This window comes from Hypanus sabinus, chromosome 17 (genome assembly GCF_030144855.1).
Source record: "Hypanus sabinus isolate sHypSab1 chromosome 17, sHypSab1.hap1, whole genome shotgun sequence".
Taxonomy (NCBI): domain Eukaryota; kingdom Metazoa; phylum Chordata; class Chondrichthyes; order Myliobatiformes; family Dasyatidae; genus Hypanus; species Hypanus sabinus.
Window position 1 is genome coordinate 31,035,500 of NC_082722.1, and position 20,639 is coordinate 31,056,138.

The 20,639-nt window shown below is 43.8% G+C and overlaps 1 protein-coding gene across 4 annotated transcripts in view; it reads left to right on the top strand.

The window, feature by feature from the left end:
- Positions 1-20,177, top strand: part of bcar1 (BCAR1 scaffold protein, Cas family member) — a 243,493-nt gene extending 223,316 nt beyond the window's left edge. For all 4 annotated transcript variants that reach the window (XM_059992793.1, XM_059992792.1, XM_059992790.1 and 1 more), the window contains exons 5-7: positions 956-2,209; positions 13,818-13,907; positions 17,671-20,177. In XM_059992793.1, the coding sequence (XP_059848776.1) occupies positions 956-2,209; positions 13,818-13,907; positions 17,671-18,180 (1,854 nt within the window). In that variant the 3' untranslated portion in view covers positions 18,181-20,177. The remainder of the gene's footprint in view (positions 1-955; positions 2,210-13,817; positions 13,908-17,670) is intronic.
- The last annotated feature ends 462 nt before the right edge of the window (positions 20,178-20,639 follow it).

Sequence of the window (20,639 nt, forward strand, 5' to 3'; positions counted from 1 at the left end):
CCAAGATAAATATCATTAAAATTCCTGATTAAATGCAAGATCTAGGATCCTTAATCAGCCGTGATGGTGTGTCAGTGCACAGCCCAAACAAGCGGTGGAAATGTAGACTGTATTATGTGGTACCCTCTATTCCCCCCAAAGATATTTTTGCTGCAAGAAACTTATCACAACTATTTCTCTTTTGTTTAAAGTTTGAAAGCAATTAGACTTTTGGCCCACCGATAGCCTCTTGCACTCCCCATCACTGAGGTTGGGCAAGGCTCTGACTTTCCTGGGGATTACAGGGCTGGTGCCTTTAGTCACCTCTGCAGGAACGAGCTGTCTGCCCTTGGTGGAGACCAGGAGACCAGCCTGCCTGCTCATTGATAGCTGGTTTACTGTTGCCACATGTAGCCAGATAGGATGATAAAACCTTGTTTTGCATGTTGCGCATACAGATAATTTCAAAACACAAGTATGTTCCGATAATGCAAGGTATAAACAGTACCAGAATGCAGTACATAGTTATAGAGGAAGTGCAGTGCTGTATTATGGTGCAAGGGACACTGCTGGGTAAACTATGAGATCAAGAGGTCTGTTTAAGAGTCTTATGATAGTGGGATAGACTGTGTCCTTGAGTCTGCAGATGGGTGTTTCCAAGCTTCTTCTCAGTGGGGGGGGGGGGGTCTTTGACTATATTGGCTAATCTCCCAAAGCAGCAGTAAGGGTAGACAGTCACTGGAAGGGAAGGCAGGTTTTTCTGATAGACTGGGCTGTGTCCACAACCCTCTGAGATTTCCTGCAGTCACAGGCAGAGCAGTTGCCATACCAGACCATATTTTATCTGGAAGATGCCCAGTGTAAGGGGAGAATGCCCAGGATCTTAGCTCCCGCCCCTGGCTGGTCAGGTGGTGCTGAAATTTGAAGAATATATCTCAGTAGCTGAAAGATTGTATTTCCTTTTCTTTTCATGCAGGTCTACGACTTCCCACCATCTGTAAGTAAGGATGTTACCGATGGCCCTGTCTCTGAAGATACGTATGATGTTCCACCGTCATTCTCTCACAGGACACCGAAGAGTGCAGATCCCTTGAGGTTTGCACCTCAAACACCTGCTCCACATGACAACTATCCACTTGATGATGTCTACGATGTACCTCCACCAGCTGGGAAACTAGCAGACTCATCCCTCAACCAGGAAATCTATGATGTTCCTCCAAGTCAGAAGATACTTGGAGGATATCAGACATCCATACAGGATGTCTACGATTTCCCAAGGGATCTAGGTGTTCCATCGTCTGGAGGGAAGGTCCCCTCTGCCGAGGAGTCCGCTGGGGATTACGTTTACGACGTGCCCCCTCAGGTGTGCAGAGATGCCGCCACAGAAGAAATCACTAGCAGCTTCAAAAGACTTTCAGCTTCCAGCACAGGGAGTACAAGGAGCAATGTTTCAACATCTTCGCTTGACGTCATTCCTGTTAAAGAATCCTCAAATGCTTTGCCCAAGCCAAGTAGTAAGGAGCTTAACCTGGACCTGGAGGTAGCCATGGAGATACTGGCAAAGCACCAGCAAAGTGTGGAGAGCTCCGTTTCCTATCTCATGTCCTTTGTTGTCACCAGCTGGAGGAGTCGAGAGCATATGGAGACCAACGTGCAGAACATCAAGGCTGGGGTTGAAAGAGTGAAGAACTCTGTCAAGGACCTTCTGGAGTTTGCGCGCGGAGCGGTTGCAAACTCGACCCAAGCAACTGATCGCACTTTGTACACGAAGCTGAGCAAACAGGTGCAGAAGATGGACGATGTCTACCAGCTGCTGCTCAAGTACAGCCAGGCCCTGGATAACTGCAGCTGGGCGCTGAACGTTTTAGTAATGAACAAGCAAAACTCCGCCGATGACCTTGACCGATTTGTGATGTACTCGCGGGGCATCCCCGATGATACCAAGCAGCTTGCCTCGTTCCTTCACGGCAATGCTTCCTTGCTTTTCAAACGGACAAAACAGCAGCAGGGAGATAAGTCCAGCGTGCCCCTGCCTGGCCTCGAGAGCGTCAGCCACTCAACAAATAACAACAGCATAACAAATTACCAGACGGGATTAACAGACAAGGCCAATATTCAGGCAAGGCCTTTACCGTCCCCTCCACGATACACGGCTGAAGGCTCTCCAGATACGCAGTACGACAACAACGGCAGTGGCTGGATGGAGGACTATGACTACGTCCACTTGCAGGTTTGTGATGATCACTCTCTATTACGATAGCCGCAGATGGTTTTGGGCACAAGTACGGTCAGGTACGTTTACAGGGAAGAGCTTTCAGCAGCATCATAGGCACAGAATATGAACTGTGCATAAAATTAAGTCATGCAGTGGAAATGATAAACTTAGTGCATGAAGGAGACACAAGTCCATGGCGGTGCAAGAGATGGTCTGTGGTGTACTGCTGCAGAGCTTGGGTTAGGGTTGCACAGGTAAGTTAAAGGTAGTTGCAGGAAAGTAGCCGATCCTGAACTTGCTGGTACTGTTGGTACTTTCGTGGACCTCGTGTTTCTGCACCCTCTGCCTGATTGTGAACTCGGTGGGGAAGTAAACCAGTGCCTGGGCCTCTGCTGTTGGACCAGGCGGGTTTGTGGTGTCAGAATAAACTTTAGCTATAATAGAGTGCCAGAGGTGACTTAAGTCTGCGCACCAGTTAAAGAGTGAGTGTACTCGGGTGGAAGCAGAAATAACACTGTCAGTGGAAAATAATCAACCCAGATTAAATTTGAGGAAGAAATTCAGTACACCACTAGAAACGTCTTTAAAGGAAAGCCCACCGTCAGCTTTATACGTTGCTCATTCAGAGAGGATTAGGGTTCTGCTGTTTGTCCTCCTCTTTGCATCGTTCTGTTTATTTTTCTAGCATGCTCTTGATTCGAAATGATTAGTTTTCTGAAATGGGAAGCATTCCCTTAACCTGCCTTCCTCAGTATAGGCAAGCAGCAGCTCTCTTCACAGAAGCGGGTGCCGGCCTCAGCACTGACAGTACCTGGGTGTGTCGTGTCCAGCCTGACGTCAGTCAAATGGACGCCTGTGAAGGAGGCATACGGCAGTGGCGCTATGGTTAACGTCTCGGTCTAGTAATCTCAAGATGTGGACTAACTCCCACCATGTCAGCTGTAGATTTAAAATTCAGTTGAATACTGTGGAAATTGAGAATGGGGTATGTGTGGTGTGGCTGCGAGGAAGGGTTAAGAGGAGAATCCCATCAAGTAATATTGATAATGAAAACTACCAGGCTGCTGTTACAATCCTTCTGATTTACCCATGCCCTTTACAGGATAAATCCTTGCCTAGTTTGGTCTACCTGTACCCTGATGTGACCTAGCAAGTCTCTCAATTGTATTGTGGCAAACAGAGAAGGACTATAACGGGTTAGACGATGGCTGTTAAATTTGCTGGAGTTGTCCCTAGTCCAGTTTGTTTTACAATGCCCTTCTCTTGATATCTGGGGACCGGTGTCTAAGCTGAGGGAGATGTCAGCAGTTGTCTTCACAGAGGCCTGTTTTACAATGAGCTGGTCTCCTCACTGACAGTACTTGTCCATTCGGTGGATGAACATCGTCAGCCATGTTTGTGTGGGGAATGATAGGCCATAGGGTTTCACGTGATGTACGTTCAGTTGCTACTGTTGGGCCACCGCACGACGGATGCCCAATTTTCAGCTGTCATACAATATCTTTTTAATATTCAGTGGGGAGACTGGACTTGCGGCCACAGAGACTGTGCAGTGATCACTTCCGCTGGTGCTGGTGCAGGGGCACTTTTGTGGATAGGTGGGAGGGAGTAGGTCTCAATGCTGACTCCAGATCCTGTGAACTAACGTTACATCAGCCAGTGTATCAATGTTCCTCTGTGTTGAGCAACCCTTGGGAGAGACAGAGAGAATAGCAGAGAACTGTGGATGCAGAACTGCAGTGTCCAGCAGCGAGATTTGCTCAGTAGCACCAATACTGACCAAGCCCAGGATGACCACCATGCTCGACTGGCTCTGCAATAGGCAGTGAATGAACCAACTACAACAGGTACCAGTATATCTGCTCGCCATCACCAGTTCACCAGATGCATTGTTTATGGAAGGGCCAGCAGAAGTGACCGTTGCGCGGTGTCTGTGGCCAGAAGTCCTGTCTTCTGGCTGGAATTGTCCTCCATCGTACTGTCCAGCTGGAATTTGGCCATTCTTGTCACGCTGTGGACCAATAGCAGCAAGGATCAGAGATCAACTTTATTCACCATAAACAATTACACATATTGGGAATTTACTCAGCTGTGTTCATCAGGGTGAGACAGTCAACATTCAACAATGAAACAGATTTATAAAAAACCTAATAAAGTTAGAGGTTAAAGGATGGATATGGAATAAAACCTGCACAAATAAATAAATAAATGCCAGCGTGCATACACAATGTACACTGCATTATAAAAAGAGATTTGCAGTGTTTACAGTGCATTGGGAGGGGCAATAGATAAGAGGGGATGGGGTGGGCTAACTGGAATGATTGATCAGATTAACAGAATGTACACTGCCATAATACAGAAGCTTGTGGCCTGGCACGTTCCCCACTCTTACATTCTATCAATGGTTTTGTGCCAGGAATGGATACAAGACTGTAAGACATAGGAGCAGAACTAGGCCATTTGGCCCATTGGGTTTGCTCCGCCATTCAATCATGGCTGATCCTTTTATCCCCTCCTCAGCCCCGCTCCCCGGCCTTCTCCCTGTAACCTTTGATGCTGTCTCCAATCAAGAACCTATCAAGCTCTGCCTTAAGTATACCCAATGACCTGGCCTCTACAGCTGCCTGTGGTAACAAATCCAACAAATTCACCACCCTCTGGCTGAAGAAATTTCTCCTCATCTCTGTTTTAAATGGATACCCCTCTATCCTGAGGCTGTATGCTCTTGTCCTAAACTTTCCCCACCATGGGAAATATCCTGTTCACATTTACTCTGTTTAGGCCCTCCAATATTCAAAAGGTTTCAATGAGATCACCCCCCACCCCAATCCTTCTAAATTCCAGCGAGTACAGACTCAGGGCGATCAAACATTCCTTGTATGATAACTCTTCCATTCCCGGAATCATCCTTGTGAACCTCCTCTGAGCCCTCTCCAATGCCAGCACATCTTTTCCAAGATGAGGAGCCCAAAGCTGTTCACAATACTCAAGGTGAGGCCTCACCAGTGCCTTATAAAGCCTCAGCATCACATCCTTGCTCTTGTATTCTAGTCCTCTTGAAATGAATGTTAACATTGCATTTGCCTTCCTCACCACCAGCTCCATCTGCAAGTTAACCTTCAGGTTGTTCTGCACAAGGACTCCCAAGTCCCTTTTCATCTGAGATTTTTGGATTTTCTCCCTATTTAGAAAATAGTCTGCACATTTATTTCTACTACAAAGTGCATGACCATGCATTTTCCAACATTGTATTTCATTTGCCACTCTCTTCCACATTTTCCTAGTCTAGGTCCTTCTGCAGCCTCCTGTTTCCTCAACATTACCTGCCCCTCCACCAATCTTCGTATCATCTGCAAACTTTCCAACAAAGCCATCTGTTCCATCATCTAAATCATTGATATACAGCATATAGTGGTTCTAAACAGCGACCCCTGTGGAACACCACTAGTCACTGGCAGCCAGCCAGAAGAGGGAAAAAAACAAAAAATACAACTGCAGATGCTGTGGATCAAAGAATACGTACACAACACTGGAAGAACTCAGCAGGTCAGGCAGCATCCGTGAGAAGAGAGTAGCCAACGTTTCGGGCCGAGACCCTTCATCAGGAATGGGGGGAAGAGAGGGCCGAAGCCCAGTAATAGAGATAGAGGAGGGGGTAGGGCCTACAGGCGCCAGGTGGAAAACCAATCAGAGGAAAGGTAAAGGGGGGAAGGAGAGGGGATAAGCATGAAAGAACTGTAGAGATAAAGAAGCAGAAAGTTGAATGGGGAGAGAGGCAGAGAGGGACCTAGGATAGGGGAAGGGGGAGGGAATTACCAGAAATTGGAGAATTCAATGTTCATACCACCAGGCTGGAGGCTACCCAGACGGTAGATGAGGTGTTGCTCCTCCAACCTGACTCCTATAACTATCTTGACTATTCCTCTTCCCACCCTGCCCAATGCAAAAATTCTATTCCCTATTCCCAGTTCCACTTGTCTCCGCCGCATCTGCTCCCAGGATGAGGCTTTCCGTTCCAGGACATCTCAAATGTCCTCTTTCTTTCAGGATTGTGGTTTCCCTTCTGGCGTCATCAAAGATGCCCTCACCCGCATTTCCTCCACCTCCCGCATTTCAGCCCTTAACCCATCCTCCCGTCACCACAACAGGGACAGGGTTCCCCTTATCCTCACCTACCACCCCACCAGCCTCCAGATCGAGCATATTATCCTCCGTAACTTCCGCCACCTTCAACAGGACCCCACCACCAAGCACATCTTTCCCTCCCTACCCCTCTCAGCTTTTCTCAGGGATCGTTCCCTCTGCAACTACCTAGCCCACATGTCTCTCCCCACAGAACTCCCACCCGGCACTTATCCCTGTAAGCGCAAATGCTACACCTGTCCCCACACCTCCCCCCTTACCACCATTCCGGGCCCCAGACAGTCCTTCCAGGTGAGGCAACACTTCACCTGCGAGTCTGCTGGAGTTGTCTATTGCATCCGGTGCTCCCGGTGCAACCTCCTCTACATCGGCGAGACCCGACGCAGATTGGGGGACCACTTCGTCGAGCACCTCCGCTCCGTCAGTCACAATAGACAGGACCTCCCGGTTGCCACCCACTTCATCGAGCACCTGTCACAATAGACAGGATGTACCGGTTGCCACCCACTTCAACTCTGCCTTTCATTCCCATCTAGATATGTCCATACGTGACCTCCTCTACTGCCATGATGAGGCCAAACTCAGGTTGGAGGAGCAACACCTCATCTACTGTCTGGGTAGCCTCCATCCTGGTGGTATGAACATTGAATTCTCCAATTTCCGGTAATTCCCTCCCCCTCCCCCTTCCCCTATCCCAGGTCCCTCTCTGCCTCTCTCCCCTTTCAACTTTCTGCTTCTTTATCTCTACCGTTCTTTCATGCTTATTCCCTCCCCCTCCCCTCTTTATCTTTCCTCTGATTGGTTTTCCACCTGGCGCCTCTAGGCCCCTCCCCATCTCTATTACTGGGCTTTGGCCCTCTCTTCCCCCTCATTCCTGATGAAGGGTCTCGGCCCGAAACGTTGGCTACTCTTCTCACAGATGCTGCCTGACCTGCTGAGTTCTTCCAGCATTGTGTACGTATTCTTATAGCCAGAAAAGGATCTGTCTATTCCCACTCACTGTCTCCTACCAATCAGCCAGTGACTTTCCTGTAATACCATAGGCTCTTAATTAGGTAAGCAGCTTCATGTATGTCTGCTTGTCAAAGGCCTTCTGAAAGTCCAAATGTACCACATCCACTGTATCCCCTTTATCTATCCTACTTGTAATCTCCTCAAGCAATTCCAACAGGTTCGTCAAGCAAGATGCCATCACTGGGCCCAGCAACCATCAGTATTGCAAGGGTCATCATTGATCAGAAAGCCAACTGGACCAACCACACAAGCAGGTCAAAGACCAGCCAGCTTGATGAACTTTAAACCGCTTCCCCACTTCCAAGACACATATCAGGAATGCGATGGTGTGCTCTCCACTTGCCTGTGTGAATGTGACACCAATAGCTCTCTAGATGTTCAACACCATCCAGCACGAAGGCAACCTGCATGACTGGCAGCCAAACAGCCACCCCATATGTTTGTTCCTTCAATCAATGGTGCACGTTGGCTTCAGTTTGTATTGTCCACAGATTGCTCTTCACTTGCACACTCTAGCTGCTCCCAAAAGCACATCCCAAACCTGTGACCACTGCCACAAAAAACGGTGACCCCGTCCAACCTAATCTGTCAATATGTCGCCTTGCAATGTGGCTGGCTGTAAATCTTGACCTCCTGACTGAACAGCACCAGAAGGAATCCAGCAGATTGAGAAAGTAACTCACCACCTCCTTCCTGAGGCCTATGGGAATGGCCTTGCCAGTGAGGCCCACCCATCCCTGTTGCCACTGATGGCCCAGTTTCTCAAATTATTCTGGCAGCTTATGCATACTTGGCTGCAGGCTTGAGAGAGATAACTTGACATCATCAGTCAAGAAGACAGGCACACTTTAGATAAAAAAAACCCAACAGATTCACAAGTTTTTCACAAAATCATTTGTGAGGCAGGGAGTTGTGGCTCCTAAAGATGTTTGGGGATCACTTTGGTTTATTGTTTTAGTCTGTTAAAGTAATGCTTTATAAAAGGTTTATTGCAGATAAATGTGCAGAGATGACCTGGGATGTTGTTATAATGGGAGTTCTAATCCATGAGTTTTTGTAATCACTGGCGCCTCTTCGTTATGAGAAGTCACCTCAGCTGCTGAAAAGTCTTCCAGTCAGTGTAAGATGGAGATGAGCACAGGCGGGGTGAATGCATGCAGTCTTTGTCCCAGGGAAAGGGAATGTAATGGAGAAAGATATGAAGGGGTTCAGAGGGGAAGCTTCTTCATCCATGGAGTGCTGAAAATACAGGCGGAGGAAGTGGCTGAGACAGGTAGATTGACAACATCTAAAAGATACCTGGACAGGTACATGGATTAAGAAAAGGTTTACAGTGATGTGGGGTAAGAGAGGGCAGTTGGGACAAACTCTGTTTGGAGTCTTTGTCTTTGTGCTGAAGGGACAGCTTCCATCCTCTATAACCCCGTGGTTGCAACTTGTGGGATAAGATATAAAGACATAAAACGGCAGGAGTCCAGCATATGTCTCCCTCCTAAATGGCCGCAAGTTTAAGTCTGCCATGGGATGTACTTGTAGAATCCAAGAATTGCTGGGGCAACTCATTATAATCCCTTTGCTCTTTCTCCACACTGCCACTCATTCCTCTCTCTCAAGCACCTATTCCATCTCATTTTGGAAGCTTTTGCCCCGTTCTCTGGGAGTGAGTTTGAGACCAGTACAATGAGTTCTTCCTCTCATCCATCTTGTACCATTTGCCCACTTTCTGACCCCTCCTGCTGTCTAACCATTGACCCCTTAATACCCAGCCTTTTTCTCCATCTTATGTTTTTGCTTTTTATCACGACAATTCATGCTATTCCTAACTGCATGATGGAAGAGAAATCTTTAGAGATGTTCAAAACAGTAAAGGAGAAAAAAAAATGTGACCATTTCACCTCTTTGTTAGCCTGGTGCACAATGTTCATGCTGGTTTCCTTCAATTAGTCAGAAATGATCAAAAAGTCATTAGAACTGCATTATATTTTACATTTACTGATATTTATATCAGTCTCTTCAAGAAAATTAAAGCTAAAATTGTCAGATTCAGATGGGTATGGTTAAATGTACAATCGTTCATCCTATTACTTTTAATTTAGATGTAAATTTTGTTTCAAATTATTGTTTTCCTTTTGTTGAGGAAGAGAAGTCAAAGGATTCCAGAAAGCAGTGGGGTGTGTGATGTGGGGTAGATAGGTGGGGGTGAGTTACAGAGCCTCATGGGCCAAGATGGTGGAGAGATGTGGGGGGAAAATGGCAAGGGTCAAAAGCCAGCTGAGCCAGGCAACAGCAGGAAACGTGCAAGTGCGGAATATGCAAGGTTCACGACCTTGTGATGAAGTTATAATTGAGGAAAGGGAAACAAGGGGACTGAGATGTTGTGCCTCGATGTGATCGAGATCTCAAATAAAGATTCTCGCTGGTTTACACTTGCGTGCAAGTCTCTCTACCATTAAAAAAAATTGGAGCTTTTTATTGTCACCTTGTTAGACGTTAAATTCTTCAGCATACAAAATAACTTCAAATTTATCATAACGATACAATAACGAATGCTACATTTAAATTAACAATGCAGAGGTTACTTTCAATCTAATAATGTTAGTAATTTTCATCATTAAAGGATTTGGCACAACAAAGTGATAGTAAAATAGAATGCCATTCCAAAAGTAATTTAGTTTAAGAAAACAAAACATTGTGTAACCAGGCTAATAAAGAAGTTAAACTGTTCTTGCTGTATCACAATCCTTTTTTTTCCATCTCCCTTAATCCCCACATCATTGCTTATGGTTAACGACAAATTAAGATAGTCTTTCTTTATCTTGATAAGTACTAAATTGGGAGCACCTTTATCAGTCCGGATGAAAAGTTTTTAACCTAAGACATCAACTGACCATTTCACTCTACATATGCTGCATGAATGGTTGAGTTTCTCCAGCAGATTGTTGCTCCAGATTCCAGCATCTGGAATCCCCAATGCCTTCTTGGAAGCACATTTATCACCTGCTCAGTTTATAACCACTCCTTACAGATTGAAAGAGATTATCCATGTGCACGTTACCATAGTGGGTAAAATAACCGCAGCATTTGTAAATCGATCTTTGTTTTAGAAAATAAAGTTTCTTTTGTTAAGACTTGGTCTTACAGCGCCACCTAGTGGTATCGGGTTTGCTATTGCATGTAATAAGATGGCTTCTTCCAGTAGGTTTAAAATGGGGCTGACTTTGCTCTCCATTTCTGTCAGACTTAATATTTGACTCGACTTCAACCTCTTCACAACCTGTGCAAAGTTGTGGGTCTGGAAATTCATCTTTTTTTTAGACCATGAAGTATTACACTCTTGTTTTTTGCCTCAATGTCCTTGTTACTGTAACCAGAGCTTCCATTTCGAGTTTGGCAGGATGCAGGGCGTATTGTTCCTCTGGAACCTTTCTGATCTTCTTAGGTTGTTGGGAGAGAAGGAAAAAACTTTGAAAATGTCTGTATATTTGTTAAGTTTTGCTGACTTTAGTAATGGAATGGATCTGAGATCCAGTGTCAGCGTATGTATCCCCCTTTCTGATTTTCACTAAAAGTAGGAAACAGGAACCCTTATTTGATTTCCTAACCTAGCCACCCATCACACCTCTAAATGGGTACTTTTTCCTTGCTTCAAGACCTGATCCAAACACGAGGTTGAGGACCATTTCCTCACCGGTAGAAGGCACTGCACGTGTGTGTTCAACTGACGTTGCCCGGTTCACAGTGTTGTTTTCGGTGACTCAACCTGAAACATTGACTACCCCTTTGCCTCGTCACATGCTGTTTGACCTTCTGAATTCCTGATCTGCACTCCTATGTTTGCCCATTTGCTTTATGCCGGTGTTAACAGAATTCCCTCTCAAGTATTTGGCCATTCTGTCTCTTGTCTTCAGGATGCTCTTGATTGTGCTCAAACACAGACTGCTGCAACATTCGTGGACTCAGGACCTTGGACTAGATATTGTTTGTGTGAACTGTGTTTTACTGCTGTCATATGTGCCGAGTGCTGTGTGTGACTGTTGGCACTGTGTTTTGCACCCACCTTGGCCCCGGAGGAACACAGATTCGTTTGGCTGTATTCATATATTGTTGAATAACAACTAAACTTGAACACGAACTTAAAATTTTCCTCCTTGCGGAACACATGGAATTCTGTTCTATGATATGTGGGCACTGACAGTTCAGTCAATAATTTTAAAATCCCAAGTGACAGATTTTGGTAGACAAAGGGTTAAAATGTCATTAAACCAAGGTCAGTGTACTCATCAAATGTGGAACAGGGTCAAGAGTCTAGTTCAGTTCTTATGTTCTATCTCAATGGACTTAAATTGCTTTAATTGTTTTCTAAAATTAATAATTTATTATTCAGAGTTGAATTCAAATTTGATAAATTGGTTTCGGATATCAGAAGTCCCTGTGTTTAACGGCTGAAAACAGAAGGAAGTGGTAAAATAAATGTTTCTCAGAATGTGACTCTTAGATGTTAGATTCACCTAGAGGTCAGAGTGTGGTGAAGAACATTCCCAAGTTTTGTAGATAACCCAAAGCTAGGAAATGTGTCAAAAAGAGGACAACAGTAGACTGGTAGAAGACTAAGGTATGAAAATCAAAAATCAGCAGATGCAGGAAACTTGAAATATAAACAGAAAATGCTGGAAATGTTCAGCAGCATCTTTGGGCATAGAAAGAATTAATGTTTCAAGTTATCAGAAGAGATCCTGAATGGGCAGCTATTTCTATAGAAGGCACTGTATGTCGTCTGAATTGCACTGTTCCAACAGTTGTGCAGGAACCATGTGAGGTGGTTACCTGCAAAGTGGCAGGGCATGTCGAAGGAATGGTTAATAAGTGTGTGGGATCCGGGAAATTATGACTGGAGGCATGGAGTACAAGAACGGGGAGGTGCTTTTGAATTTATGGGAAATATTGGTTAGGCCACAACTCCAGCTGCACTACAGTAAATCCGTTTATGAATTGACTGTCTTTAATTACAAAGATGTTTGCTGTTACAGCCACAGTATGACACTCTCCACTCACTGAACCGTGCTCTGCTGAAACACCCGTGCTGAATGGCACCTATTTATTGATTTGTGAAATTCTGCTTTTCCAAGTACTCATTCCTTTGAAAAGTCAAGGCACCCCTGTATTAGATATGTTTCTGTGGTAACCTTACTTGAGGAAGAGGAGAATGGTGCAGAAGAGATTTCTGAGAACTAAAGGTTTATTAATTTATTATCAAAGTACACAACTCTGAAATTAGTCATTTCCAAATAGCCACAAAACCGAGACAGAAAAGAGCACAATCATCAACCTCCAAATCCCTCCTCCCTGCACAAAAAAAACAAAAACGCAACAGGCACATCGACCCCCAGATCGCTTGCACACAATAAAACACAAAAGATTGGGCAAAAAACGCACAATATAAAAACTATGACTGAAAAAGATAGTCCAAGTCGATATCCAAAATGCAGAAAGCATGGGTGACGTTCTCTGGGTACGGCGGAAGGCCTTTCCCTCTCCGGCAGCAGAGCGATCCCTCAGTCTATCAAAAGGCAGTCTCCCCTCTCCAGCAGCACTGAGAGACTTCAGCTGTTTGGTCAGATAGAAACCGTTGCTCCTTCCTGCTTAGTGTAAGGGAGCTTCAGAGCTTTGAAGATGTATAAAGTTTTCATGGGCGAGATAGAAAGGTCCATCCTGATAGAGAATAGTTCAAGGCCAGGGGGATTTTGGACAAAGAAAGCAAAGGGGATATGAGTTAAATATAGAGGTTTGGAACTGATAGAATTGTTTTTTAAAGTCTGAAGTGACTCCATAGATCAAGTGGACGTATCTGATGAATCTCCCTGCTGTTATTTCCTGAACATACTGGGCATTGGCTTTATTAGGGAAGCTCTGCATCTTTTCCTACTCTCCGCTTTATGATCCAAACTAATTCTGATCCATGCCGAGGTGGGGTATTGACCCAATATGTCAACAATTGGTTTAACGCACACCCCCCCTCCCCACCGATGCTGCTTGACCTTCTGAGTTCAGTGAGCGGTTTGTTCTGTAACCCTGATCTCATCGCTGCAGCACGACAGGAGATCACTGGCGGGATGCTGGTGCACCTCTCCCCCAGCTCGGGTGCACTGAGACTGGTTGCCATGTCAGCTTTGGCTCCATGGTCCATGCCTAGAAGTTAAAGCTTTGAGTTATTTTGACCGTACACCTGTGAGCAGTGCTCAGTGTCTGTGTTGGGTGCCTCATTCATTTTCACTGTGCGGAATATCTGGCGAGTTGATGCTTGTCATTGTAAGTGACGTGCAGGGATTGTTTTCAACCGGAATGTAAAAGCATTGAATGACGGTGTTATATACCAGCTTCTCAGCACTGCTCTTGCATGTAGACCATGTTTGCCATTAGGACAGGGAGGGCAAGGCTTTTAATGTTGTGCCCTTTTGTTCGTTTTTAGGGCAAGGAGGAATTTGAGAAAACACAAAAGGAGCTGCTGGAGAAAGGGAACATCATACGACAAGGCAAAGCCCAGCTCGAGCAGCAGCAGGTGAGAATACCGTACACAATGCAAAAGGAACAGGATATTCATTTAATACCTCTCAGTTGTACAAGGTGATGAGAATTTGACATAACAAAGATGACGAGCCTTTCCATTGGACTCACCACTCAAATGCATCAGAACGAGGCCTGGACCATCAATATCCAAGCAAGGGAAATATAATGCCCCCCTTTCTATCTGTTACACACAGTGTAGGATTGTTGTACCAGGTTGCATTAGTTCTAGGAACTGAATATTGTTCTGTGAACCTCCTGGTTTTGGGCTGAAATCACTCCTGAAACAAAAACTCCCCAGATTGAAGAATTGGGTGATGTGTACGAAAAGATGCTGCTGAGGGGGAGAAAAATGTAAATATAACCCAGCCCCATATTTTACTGGATGGTTTTGTAGTTATATCTTTAAGATTGTTAAGAAGGTTGTTAGTAGTCAATGCAAAACTCCCTCATCTGGCTCCCTCATTGACCTCTGAACTAGGACAGTGGTGGGGATGCTGTGCCTCTCTCACCTGGACCAAGGAGGGAGCAATTACTGTTTTCAATAGCTCCCGGCTGATCCCTGTGGGTACAAATAATGAGAGAGTTCAGGACTATACTTAAAATAGTCATCCCCTAGTTTCTGTCTTACTATGACTCACGGAAAGGACTACCATGTGTGTAGCACTTCAAGCTGGTGCTTTAAGAGAGAAAATGGGTGAAAACTGCAAAAGAACATAGAAACATAGAAAATAGATGCAGGAGTAGGCCATTCGGCCCGTTGAGCCTGCACCGCCATTCAGTATGATCATGGCTGATCATCCAACTCAGAACCCTGTACCTGCTTTCTCTCCATACCCCCGATCCCTTTAGCCACAAGGGCCATATCTAACTTCCTCTTAAGTATAGTCAATGAACTGGCCTCAACTGTTCCCTGTGGCAGAGAACTCCACAGATTCACCACTCTCTGTGTGAAGAAGTTTTTCCTCATCTCAGTCCTAAAAGGCTTCCCCTTTATCCTTGAACTGTGACCCCTCGTTCTGTACCTGTTTTCTCTCCATACCCCCTGATCACTTTAGCCACAAGAATTCCTCAGATTCACCATGTGTCTTCCCATCCACTGGTCCTCACCTGTACGTTTATAAAGTTGCAGGAAGTTAGTTTCCTGAGTGTTTGTCTCTCCTGTGGAGTTCAGTGTGTAGGGAATTGTTTCTCTGGTTTTTCTCCTGATAGTCCATTTACGATTTGATGGAGCTGACCATGGGGTTTACTGGAGTTGATTCCTGATGTGAACAAAATGTGTATATGTACCTACTTTATAATGCCCATTAGGCCACACAACTTGGTTTATAGATTTGGCTTTGGCAGGAGCATTGGCAGGTCAAAGGTCATAAAGACTGTTGGATCCTGGTGCTTTTGTGGTTTGGAGGTTAAGCACGTGGCATAGAACCTGTCTTTTGATTGTTTTGTTAAGTGTTACAAGGACAAAGAAGATGAAGAGGGGAGAATGAAGGAAGAACAGACAGGGAAAGAGCCGGTGGAAAAGAGAATGTGCAAATGTGACCTCGTCTTCTTACACCAGACCACAGAGAACATGAAATTCCGCTGATAATATGAACCATTCAGATAGGCAGATTCTAGTAACACGATAGCCATCGCTGAAGCAAAAATTTCCAGGAAAAATACCGAGACAACTGTGACCACTGAAAAACTTACTAAGCAATCACATGTAGATGTGTGGTTATGTAAAAACACATCTGACGTAATAAACTACAAAAGAATTATTCTACAACCGGGACTTGAGAAACTGAGTTACAGAGAAAGGTGGAATTGGTTAGGACTTTATTCCCTGGAGCGTAGAAGAATGAGGGGAGATTTGATAGAAGTGTATAAAATTATGATGGGTATAGATAGAGTGAATGCAAGCAGGCTTTTTCCACTGAGGCTAGGGGAGGAAAAAACCAGAGGACATGGGTTAAGGGTGAAGGGGGAAAAGTTTAAAGGGAACATTGGGGGGGGGGCTTCTTCACACAGAGAGTGGTGTGAGTGTGGAATGAGCTGCCAGATGAAGTGGTAAATGCGGGCTTACTTTTAACATTTAAGAAAAACTTGGACAGGTACATGGATGAGAGGTATATGGAGGGATATGGGCCAGGTGCAGGTCATTGGGACTAGGCAGAAAAACAGTTCAGTGCAGCCAAGAAGGGCCGAAAGGCCTGTTTCTGTGATGTAATGTTTTAACCCAATCCAACAAGAGGCTTCTAAGGTACACAGACGAGCTGAGTGGGTGAGAACATGCCAGGAGGAGGCCATCGATTAGGAAGGAAGTTGTATGTTAGCCTTTATTGTGAAGGTATTTGAATATAGGAGCAAGGAATTGTTATAGAAGTTATATAGGTCTTCAGTTAGACTGCACCTGGAGAATTGTATACAAACTTAGTCTCTTGACCAAAGGAAGGATATCCTTACCCTTCATTGGACTGGTTTCAAAGACAGCAAGTTTTTCATACGAGAAGAGGTTTGCTGGACTAAACCTGCGTTCACTACCGTTCAGATGAATGAGAGGAAATCTTATTGAAATTTATAAAGTTCTAAAGCAACAGGCTGGATGCAGGGATGTTGTTTTCCCTGGTTCAGGAGCCTGAAACCAGGCGTCACAGAATAAGGGGAAGTTCTGGTGGGACTGAGATGAGAAGAAGTTTCTCCATTCCGAGGGTGCTGAATCTTTGGGATTCTCTGCCCCAGAGGTTTATGGTGACTCAGTCATTTCAGTTTGTTCAAGATAAGGATCCATAGATCTCTGGATGTTAAGGGGATTCAGCGATGGGGAGAAAAGTCACCGATGTAGAAAATGGTCCGTCTGTGCTCCTGTTTCTCATGTTCTGTGGTAAGTTGGAATTGGTTTATTGTTCTCATGTACTGCAACACAAACAAAAGCTTTTCTTGCATATGGTTCATATAGATCAGATCATTACACAGTGCATTGAGGCAGTACAAGATATAACAATAACAGAGTGCAAAATAAAGTGCAATAACTACAGAGAGAGTGCAGTGCAGGTAGACAATAAGGTGCAAATTCATAACAAGGGAGATAGTGAGGTCAGAAGACCATTTTGTTGTATCAGAGAACCAGTCAATTGTTCTGTAACGGCAGGGTAGAAGCTCTCCTCGAGTCTGGCTGGTACATGTTTTCAGGCTTCTTATCTTCTGTCCACAAGAAGAGAAAATGTCTGGTGTGGATGGGGGTCTTCTTGTACTGAGTTAGTGAGAAGTATAGACAGATCCCATGGAGGGGAGGGTTGTTTCTGTGAAATGCTGAGTTGTGTCCACAACTCTCTGCGGTCAGAGCAAAGCCATGATGCATCTGGGTAAGAAGCTTTCGATGGAGTTCGTACGGAACGTTCTCGCCGTGACTGCGTGAGTTCCTTCCAGGTGCTTCGGTTTCCCTCCACGTTCCAAACACACATGGTTCGGGTTAGAGAGTTGCGGGCGTGCTACATTGGCACTGAAAACACAGTTGACACTTGTGGGCAGCTCAACACGACCTTCACTGATTTGATTTGGCGACACACTTCACTGGATGTTCTGATGTACTTGTGACAAATAAAGTTATCTTCGTTGATTTAAAAATTGGTAAAGGTCAACAGGAACATGCCAAATTTCTTTAGCATCCTGAGGAAACTGTGGTGTTGGTGAACTTTGTTGGCTGTGGCATCTCTGTGTGACAATTTTATAATGTGAGAAAGGATTATTAAGTTTTATTATTTTTGCCTTTTCAGGTTAAACAGTTTGAGCGGCTTGAGCAAGAAGTAACACGACCTATTGAAAATGACCTGTCGAACTGGACCCCAACGCACCAATACGGGCAAGCAAAGAGCAAGCTGAGTCCTTCGGACAAGCAGCTCCTTCTGTTTTACTCAGAACAATGTGAATTAAATGTTACCACATTAATCAACGCCATTGATGCCTTCTTCACCTCCATCAACACCAACCAACCCCCGAAAATCTTCGTGGCTCACAGCAAGTTTGTCATTCTCAGTGCGCACAAGTTGGTCTTCATTGGGGACACACTCTCTCGTCAGGCTAAGTCGCAAGAGGTTCGGAATAAAGTTACACACTACAGTAACCTCCTTTGCGAGATGCTCAAGTATATTGTCATTACAACAAAGACAGCAGCGTTGCAATATCCATCTGGTTCTGCTGCCAAAGAGATGATGGACAGAGTTACCGAACTGTCGCACTGTACACATCAGTTCAAGATGATGCTGGGCCAGTTAGCAGCCCTGTAATTCAGAAAGGGAACTGCAGACGAGACTACGTTTTGAGACTGAAATCAAGGACAGCTGTAAATGGATTATTGTAAATATTGACCTTCCACTTACCCATCCGGGGACGAGAGCTTTTGATTTGTTAGACTCCGCCGTTTCTTATTAATCAGAAGGATATTTAAATTCTAAATGCTGTAGTAGTTCCTTTTTCTCTTTTTAAATGTTATTTTAACATTGCATTCTGTTATACAAAATAGAAATAATTTCATGGTCGATTTTAACTTGTGAACCAATGAGTTCTAGTTTAAACATCATTAAAAGTGAAAGGTGGGTTATTAGATCATTAAAATAGAGCAATTTTCTACTGTGACAATTAACTAAGTCACTTTGTCATTGTCATGGGGTTGTTTTAATTAATGAAACATCTCTGCTGAATTAAGAGTTATATTTCTGTATAACATCATTAACGGCCTCTCTGTGGAGGGGCGAAGAAAGTGAGGAGCTAACAAGCAGGTGATAAGCTTACCTGATCCGATTTCATTATATGCTTTAAAAAAAAAGAAACTGTATTAAAAGTTTTCAGATGGATTTGAATCATACCTCAGTTGGTGGGCAGTATGTGTTCCATTACATTTCAATATTTGTCATTAGTTTTTGCCAGCCCTTTTCAGAAAATGCAAATGAATTGGTGCCTTGAAATTATTAAAAGCTTCTGCTGGTAAACAGAGCTAAGATCATTTGCAGCTTGCATTCACATTGGATCTCATGGTGTGGGGAAGCAAAAAATATTACTGTCATTTTAGTGACGTATTTAAGTTTCTGTGTCTTTTTTTTATACAAAACTGTATAAAAATATTGTGTTTAACATTTGCAATGAATATATTTGCAAAAGTGATTTGTTGAATAGACCAAGTTGGGTTTCAGCTGAAACAATGACTGGAAAAGTAGGAGAACTTCCTTTGAACTTTTTAACCAAAGACTGCCTAGAGGCATCAGTTTCTACCATTATTGTTGGAACTGCAGTATAACATCAATTTGCTTCAGAGCTGACGGCCTTTGATCAGTCAATTACTGGAGTCCATAATCTTATTACATGACACTAGTTAACATCCCCTTTACATTGCACAAAAACTGTTGACAATTGCAGCCATTTGGGTGTACTCTACTTAAATGAGTTTGATGGACCGTGTTTTAAGCTTTAGTTATTCGATCTGCATGTGTTATCATCTAACACACTCCAGATTTCATTTATATATAGAAAATTTTATGTATGTTTGAAATTTTAATGGCTGGTATTTGATGTAATTGGAGGGTTATAACGTTGTAAGAAATGTATCTTTGTTTGTATATGTCTGCACATTATATGAATATAAGCAATGGTGTCTGACAAATGCTGGTCAAAGACTCTTGATGTTGCTTTCATGGAAAATAGATTTCGGCAGCCAGGCTTTAGTCGATGGATGAAGGGGCACAAAGCCCACGTGTGCCGTGCACTGACCTGTACATGGACAGAAGAGGACAATGTAACAAACCAAATCTTGGCACAACAGTTCTGCAATAACTAACATTGTAAAATATTTCCAAAACTTGGGCTCTCGAGATACTGCCCAATGGTGCCAGACTTAACACAGTACTGCTTCAGTAAGTTAATCAGTTAGAACCCATTGCCCATAGAGTATATGTTAAAATTAAACCAACTTATGGTTTAGGAATTGCAATGTAAAAGGGTTTAAAATAATTTTGACATTAATATTCATTGCTGACGATTTTACAGTCATGCTAGAAACCCCTGGTAGTTTAAAAACTATTTTGTATTTTTTTCCTCTATTTTGTTTCTGATCTTAACACTTTGGTGAAACACTACTGTAAATGTGATGTATTCTTTACCGTGCATATTGGTTCATATCCATCAGAATTTTTATTTCTCTCGCAGTGATTGGTTTAGGGTGGCTGTTGACTTTTGTATTATATTCAACTGGATTTATTTTTAATTATTAAACAGGCTTAAGAACCATAAATGTGAGTTGTGTGTTTATGGCCGAGAAAGCAACAAGTGAAATTTTGTTAGTGCACTTTTGGAGCTGTCTTTGGGGATACATTTGGTTTTCAGGAAAAAGCCCTTATTGATACTGTATTGAGTTCCATTATAAAGTCCAGTCATTTCAACTTAAAGCTTTGAATGCTTTTTTAATCAAATAAGCATGAGGTGAGACTAGAAAGAGGATTCCCTGCCTCTCAGGTGCTATGATACATAGAACATTACAGCACAGTACAGGCCCTTCGGTCCTCAATGTTGTGCTGGCCTTTTAGCTTACTCTAAGATCAATCTAACACTTCATTCCTACATAGCTTTCCATTTTTCTATCATCCATGTGCCTATTTAAGTTTCTTAAATGACTCTGATATGTCTGCTTCTACCACCTCCCCTCGCAGGGTATTCATGCACCCGCCACTCTTTATAAAAGAAAAACACTAGTTTC